This window comes from Pseudoliparis swirei, chromosome 7, assembly GCF_029220125.1.
Source record: "Pseudoliparis swirei isolate HS2019 ecotype Mariana Trench chromosome 7, NWPU_hadal_v1, whole genome shotgun sequence".
NCBI classification, from domain to species: domain Eukaryota; kingdom Metazoa; phylum Chordata; class Actinopteri; order Perciformes; family Liparidae; genus Pseudoliparis; species Pseudoliparis swirei.
The window spans coordinates 5,088,725-5,095,852 of record NC_079394.1 but is presented as its reverse complement, the minus strand read 5'-3'; the positions used below and the strand labels follow the sequence as shown (position 1 = coordinate 5,095,852).

The 7,128-nt window shown below is 41.2% G+C and overlaps 2 protein-coding genes across 4 annotated transcripts; one reads left to right on the top strand and one right to left on the bottom strand.

Moving 5' to 3' along the window:
• Positions 1–548: 548 nt before the first annotated feature.
• med22 (mediator complex subunit 22) lies at positions 549–4,535 on the top strand. 3 transcript variants are annotated; one of them, XM_056418579.1, is made up of 4 exons: positions 549–961; positions 1,163–1,243; positions 2,283–2,491; positions 3,973–4,535. In XM_056418579.1, exons 1-4 carry the CDS (start codon positions 836–838, stop codon positions 4,157–4,159), a joined length of 603 nt encoding a protein of 200 aa, XP_056274554.1. In that variant the 5' UTR covers positions 549–835; the 3' UTR covers positions 4,160–4,535. The 3 variants fall into 3 exon arrangements, with proteins under 3 accessions (XP_056274554.1, XP_056274553.1, XP_056274555.1); XM_056418578.1 differs by having other exon boundaries at positions 3,967–4,535; XM_056418580.1 differs by lacking the exon at positions 3,973–4,535 and having other exon boundaries at positions 2,283–3,605.
• c7h9orf78 (chromosome 7 C9orf78 homolog) lies at positions 4,534–7,111 on the bottom strand. Its single transcript, XM_056418576.1, is given in 10 exon segments — positions 4,534–5,051; positions 5,273–5,377; positions 5,483–5,548; positions 5,551–5,618; positions 5,739–5,936; positions 6,228–6,305; positions 6,432–6,502; positions 6,597–6,648; positions 6,760–6,819; positions 6,937–7,111. Coding segments are annotated over 10 exon segments (873 nt in total). The 5' UTR covers positions 7,014–7,111; the 3' UTR covers positions 4,534–4,953.
• Between the last annotated feature and the right edge of the window lie 17 nt (positions 7,112–7,128).

Below are 7,128 nucleotides of genomic sequence, written 5' to 3'. Positions count from 1 at the left end.
CTCTAAAACAAATGTATATGAAGGCCAAACTCATCACATATACTCAAGGACTATTGAGTATGTTTGATTATATCTATTACATTCTAATGTACACCTCTATTCCACTACATGTGTTTAACATTGCACTTTATATCCCATGTACAATCCTCTGGAGCTCTCACATGTGCGTTGATTGTTGACATAATGGGCGTGAAAAGTAATCAGAGTATTGCTCTTATATAGTATATAAGAACAGACTGTATATAATATATACAGTCTGTATACGGTCCCCTTTCGGTCAATCTCAATTGGATATGATTGATCAGACTTTATTAGAAATTGTTGCATTTAAAAAAAAACATTTTATTTATGGACCATTATATTCTGTTTTCTTTGTAGTGCACAGACTGTATATATTTATTATTATTTAATAATAATATAATAATTATATTATATACTATTATAAACAAAGAAAACGAGCCGCTCGCTGTTTCTCAGCGTGACGCCTGTGATTGTCCACTAGGGGGCGGAAGCACCGACTCGCCGGATGTTAGCGCCGCTACATTTAGAGAAGAAGAGCGAACGCGGGGCTCATTTTCACAATAACGACATTGTGTTAAAAGTATGCGGTGAGAATACTATTTCCATTACGATACGTTTATTGGAGATATTTACGCAGCGGTGCAGGTTTTTAAACTACTTCCGCTACACATGCGTCTCGTTTCCGTTCAGCTCATTTTCATGCTAGCCAGCTAGCTTCTCGCTAGTTTTCGTGACAACGTGAACGGATCTGCGGGAGATGTTTGCGTGACGCGAACAGGCAACTTGCGCCGCGTCGTCCTTTTTCCTGAGCACGATGGCGACGACTCAGAGGGTGCTCCCGCAGAGCAAAGAGTCTCTGCTGCAGAACTACAACAAGAGGCTGAAGGACGACATCCGGTCCATCCTGGACAACTTAACAGAAATGATCAAAACGGCAAAGGTACTTGAATGCGTCCCTCGCTGACGTTACTACTTCCTCTGCTCGTTTGCACGTGTTTTATGTTTATTACTTATGGTGGAAAGTAGGAAATACGACTTATAATATCCCTCCCGCGCCCTGGCTTTCCCCCTCTCTTAACGTTGTACCCTTCGCCGGACAAACACACGCGCATGCGTGATGTGCTCTCCGTCTGCTCTCCAGATAGAGGATGAGACGCAGGTGGCCAGAGCAACCCAAGCCGAGCAGGACCATTACGAGATGCACGTGAGAGCTGCCAACATTGTAAGTATTGCACAAAGCTCAGCTGTCCAGAATATGCAACAACTCAGTCGTTTTTAGGCATATTGTAAGTATTTAATTTCGTAGGGAGAGGAAAGATGGGAGACTGCACAAAAAAGTCAGTTAAAGTCTGCTTAACTTTTAGTCCTAATGCAACATGATCATGTGGCTACAAATTAATCACATCAAGTTGTATGATTATTGTATTAAGTAATTAAAATGCACATTTGGCATTTATAAGCATGTTTCTTTCAGTCATATTGTGCATACTGTTTATTACCTTCGCATTGAAAATGCCGGAAGGTTATGTTTTGATCGCCGTTTATTTATTTATTTATTTGTATGCGTGTTATTCGCGAAACTCAAAAAGTATTGAACCGAATCGCATGCAATTTGGTGGGATGATTGGTTATTATCCGGGGACCATTTGATTAGATTTTGGGATCAATCGGGTCAAAGGTCATGGAAAGGTCAAAATCTTTTTTTTTACCATAGCACGATACATTTTTGTCCAATTGGCATGCAACTAATGCCAAAATGTTCATAATTCAATGCCCAATCTTGTGATATGCGAAGGTATGTGCTCTACCGAGTGCCCATTCTAGTTCTTATTGTGTGTGTGTGTGTTGACTGAATAAAAATCCTCTCGAGTGTTGTTGTTTTTCTACCTTCTGAAGTAAACATGTTGAGAAGCAAGTGCACAAGTGTTCTCATAGGCAACATTTGACGGACTTAATTTGTTTTTTTTGCTGGTTTCTGAATGAATGTCATTGACAACGATTCACTTGGTTGTAAAATAATCATTGTATTCACCACCGTCTCTCAGTAGTACAGGTAAGTTCTGTATTGACTCGTTTAAAAGCTTCATACAAACGATGTGTTATGGTTGTGCCATTCCTGTAAATGGAAACATTGTTCAGTTGCCAAATATCCCCAAAGTTCATCATAAATGTGCACATGCTGACTTACTGCATTGTTTAAGACGTTAAAGATGAAGTGAAGTGCGTGATTAATTGATCACCCTACTTCTGTGTCGTATCAGGTCCGAGCCGGCGAGTCCCTGATGAAGCTGGTGTCCGATCTGAAGCAGTTCCTGATTCTGAACGACTTTCCCTCGGTGAACGACGCCATCAGCCTCCAGAACCAGCAGCTCCGCTCGCTGCAGGAGGAGTGTGACAAGAAACTCATCTTGCTCCGCGACGAGATCGCCATCGACCTGTATGAGCTCGAGGAAGAATATTACTCCTCCAGGTACAAGTAGGCTCATACTTGCCCCCATCCCACCACCCCTCTCTTGTCCCATGCCCTGCACCATGCACCGTCTCACATTCACCACTCACTGCTGAGCCCAAGGAAGGGTTTAGTTCTTGCTGCAGCTAAATCTGACCCTTCTGGGCTTGAATGTATCTCATTGTCATATCCAGACATTCACATTCATCCACAGAGATCATTGCCGAGGGTCATTGTGATGGAGAGCATCTCGCTAAGTGACTTTATTGATTAGTAAGTGCCTTGAGTTTTTCTGCTCTGACGTTTGTCATAATTGGCCCAATTTGAGGGGATTTTCACAATAAAGGGGAATTCAACTGAATATAAGCTGTGTACATGTATCCCGCTCCTGAACTATCACAGTTCAACATGTCCCTTTTTGGTTTTCAAACTGCATTGAGCTCTCGGAGGCCTTGAATGGTGATGGGATACATTTCATAATCGAGAAAAGAAAGTTTGGTCGTTGATCGAGTCCAGAGTTTATTTCTAAATGCTTTCTAAAAGTGTTTGTCAGGCACATGGGAGAAAAGCATGGTTCAGTGAGAAGTGAGGCCTTTTTGTCGTGGTTAATTCACTACAAAAATAATTTTAATAGAAGTTATAACCAGAGTTAATCCAAATCCAACAAATTCATGGATGAATTTTTATATAACTGTCAAAAGACGAAAGTGTTTCAAAACAAAGCTTTGTAGGGAATTTCCTTTAGACGAATTACACATTGAATCAGAGTATAAGTACATATTTTACAGATGTATTATTCAATATTATTTATATGTAATATTCAAATCATGAACGTAAAGGTGACGACCTGAATGGTTTTATGGATGCTTGGATTAGACATTCACATTCGACACAACTCTTGCAGTTATTTATTTTAGGCAAAACCTGAAAGTTTCTCCAGTAGACCTTTTTGTTTTGGTAAAAGCAGTTCGGCTCTCGTGTTTAAATGATTCCGTCCTTCAGACCGCAAGTGACTGGAGCTGTCATCGTGCAGGCAATATCGATCGCGGGATTGGTTGCACTTGTATACCAGTTTGTCCCAGCTGTTCCATTAGAAACCAGAATGATTAAGAAATAAAGTAGACGAAACACTGCAGTAGTGTGTCTTGTTTTCTGTGAGAAAGTATGAAGAAGTGTCTTTCAGTTCCGTGTGGAGCATGCTGGCTGTGGGCCTTCCTTCCTCCCTGCACTCCCTCTGCTTTCTCCTCCATCGGCAACTAATCTCACTTTGCTGTTGCTCAGTTGCTCAGTGGCCCCTCTAACTACAGTATCTAATCAATATGCAGCTGCATTAGGTGTTGATCCAGTTTCCGGTGCTTCTGCATAACCTCCGTGCTTCTGTCGTGTGGGTGCCTTTCACGGATGAATGTGCTTATTCTGACCTGCCGCTCTCGTCTGCTCCTCTCTTTCTGTGCTGCGCTGATTCTTTGCCTCCTACTGGTTTCCGCTCTGCAAAGCTACAGTCAGTGGGACAGCACCGATCTGCCACTGTACGAGGCCTACCGCCGGCAAGACAGCTGCGCCTCGCCAGGCAGCAGCGGCAGCTCTACCCAGGGCGACCGAGAGGATGTGGAGGGACCTCCTTCTCAGGAGGCGAACCCCCAGCACCACCTCAACGGACACGGGACTTCCTCTCTCGAGAAACTGTGAGGAGGAAAGAGGACTCTGAGGTTGGACTTCGGTGGCTTGGCTAATTTAGTTTATTGGGTCTACCACTGTCAGACTGAAAAGTAAACTTTGGCATTGAAGATTTATTTAGCATAAAAAGGTACTTTAGCAAAACAGTGAAATGCAGAATGTGTACTTAACAAGAAACATCTGGAAAGTCATTAGAATCCAAATGATGGCCTGTGTAACATGTAAAATTCCCCTCATTTGAAATGACGTTTGCAGCAGTTAATTATCAGTATATTTTGTTTTCTATTTTTAAGTCTGATTTTGGAGTTTGTTCTAACATTTATTTTGTAATGTTTGATGTTTTTTTTACTTATAAGCACTGATCTCATTAAAGGACCACTTCAATCTTGTAGTTGTACTTGTTTTTATTCTTTTGAAAGCCCTTGCAACAATTCTACAATTAAGTTATTTAACAGAATAAAAAGCCAATTGTTCACAATTAAGAGCAAGAATAACACTCAATTTAATGTTTTCCTTGTGATTTATTGGTTACCAGACCATCCTGAACCCATTAAGCCATGTGATTTCCTCAATGTGGAATTATACTTAAACATGACATCACAAAGCAAATGTACTGTTTACAGTTAAACAGGTTTTTTTACAATATTTACAAAGCACTCCACTGGCTTGAGGGTTCTCCTTGAACAGTTGATTGAGAAAATCAGTCTGCAAATTATCTTCATGGCTCATCTGGAGGCGTCAATCTTTATAAAGATACATTTCAAGTTGAGTAAATTATTCTTGGAAAAACACCAACATCCAGCTCCCTAATATCGGCGATTCATCTTCTTGAACTTCTCATAATGGTAGTCATCTGTGGCCTTTTCGTTGTTTGGACGTTTGCGGAAGTTGGCAGGTGTTGAAACTGGAGTAGCAGAAGAAGGTATACATTAGATAGGTTTCTGAAGAGCAGTGAGCAAATGTGTTTCTATTTGTATAAACAATGAGCCTAAATCACATCACCAATGCCCAAGTAAAAACTATATTTTTTAAATTGTATATGCTTCTGTTTTAAGTGCTTACACAGATCATAGCATTTCAGTCTCCTGTTACTGAGCTGGTATACAAGAAGGAGCCGTCTCTTACCCTCTGGACCCGGTTTCTCAGTGTCTCCCACACGCAGCGGCCTTGCTTTGGGCTCTTCTCGGTGTCTGTGGTGCCTCTGTGGTGCGTTAACATCCTCGCGATAGACTGAGGAAAAAATACATTTACATATTTAACCAACATTTCACCTCATTACCTTCTGCTGTGCTCTCACTATTTGAAACCCAATGTTGACAGATTGAGAGGACTCACAGCGGTTGTGTTGGACGTAGTTGACGGCAATGTTGGTGGGTACAAATGATGTGCCTTGGTCTTTTTCTTGTTCCTTTGTTCTGCCAGAAGCCTGGCTTTTGCATCCTCTGTCTGGATAATGTTCTTTATCTTTGCGCTGGGAAAAGAAATCACAGAAGCAGGCTGTCAGTATCAGTTGTATCCTGTCTGTAAGCTAGTCACTTCCATGTGACCAATAATGACTCAACGGATCATTTGGAGAATCTCCTACACGTACTCGATGCCGAGATCCACTTCAGGGATTCCACTCAGCATCTGATTGGACAACATCTCCTCTGTCTTCTTGGCAGAATTGACGTTGATGCTCTCAGGCAGCTCATACAAGTGGTCCTCTGCATTTTTCACCTTAACATTCTGTTCCACGGCTTCCACCAATCCCTTTTTCTTTTTCAGTTCGGTCTCAATATATTTCATCCTGTGAGGGTAGATTTATGAAAGCACAACATGTTTTGTTATGAAGCCCTTTGTAAATAACTGGGTGAGTATCTATAACTGTCCTAAATGTTGTGGATGTTAATCTTGTATCTTTTGTCATTTGCATTAACATTTCAAATTTAAATGAGACCTTGCGGTCTCAATGTAGAACACATTAAGAAATAGGTGCTCTGGTTGAGGTGGTGATTGGGATGAACCTTTCATCTAACTGAGTGCCAAAGAGAGTGAGATTGTGTATGTGTGCATCTCACAACATTTAAAATAGACATACATGTCCGCATCTTCATCTCTTCTGTTAGTTTCTGCAGAAAAGGAAGTGCCCAGGTTCAACTCTGTCTCCTCTTCTGTCCTGCAAGTGAAACAGAGGTCCTCTGGGGTCAAATCAGTGTTATTATATGATGGCACACATAGCAATAACATACTAGAGCAAATGCAATATGTTAAATCACACCGAGGAAATTATTGATTAACTTACATGTCCCTATTCCTGTCTTTGGCTTTCTTCATGTCGACAACTCCTCCAGTCTTCAGTTTGAAAGGGTCATTCTATGAGATTTTAAGAACAATGAATGAAACAAATAGCCAAACAAACACATTTTAGTAAATCCTAACCAATACAAATACTAAAGAGGTCACTCACATCAGTTTCAGCATCTGGTGGCAATTGCTCCCCGACCAACAGGGCGTCCACACTAAACAAAAAGGAAACATTAAGATACGATATTAATATACCGCATGTTTGATAAGTCAATTGAAAACATGTAGTGATAGAAACAGCATTACACGGTTAACATTCACGTTACCTGACTCCGGTCTGTCGTTTCCGCAAACTCTGCAGCTCTTTCGCCTCTGCTACTTTTGATCTAAACAACGGAGAATACACGTAAATTATAAATGGCATGTTTTTTGAAGGAGGGCGCAGTTGGCTACTTTAGCTAGCATACGTTTATCCATCGTCAGTAAGTATGTACGTATTTTACCGGACTTCTTTAGTTATCTCATCTTCCTCCACATCTGACGAGTCCCTTCTCCGCCTGAAGTTTCTTCCAGACGGCATATTTAATGCAGCTTCACGTTATATCGCAGCTTTCGAAAAAATTGCGCTAAACGACAGCAGACGTTTGGACGTCGAGGGGTGAACTTAAGCAAACGCACAATAACAGACGTCACTT

Bases quoted from the DNA above. Each gene is read 5' to 3' on its own strand.
- med22 (XM_056418578.1), top strand. From the start codon at position 836: ATGGCGACGACTCAGAGGGTGCTCCCGCAGAGCAAAGAGTCTCTGCTG. The intron at 962-1,162 runs GTACTTGAATGC...TCTGCTCTCCAG, and splicing joins AAATGATCAAAACGGCAAAG to ATAGAGGATGAGACGCAGGT. The intron at 1,244-2,282 runs GTAAGTATTGCA...GTGTCGTATCAG, and splicing joins ACGTGAGAGCTGCCAACATT to GTCCGAGCCGGCGAGTCCCT.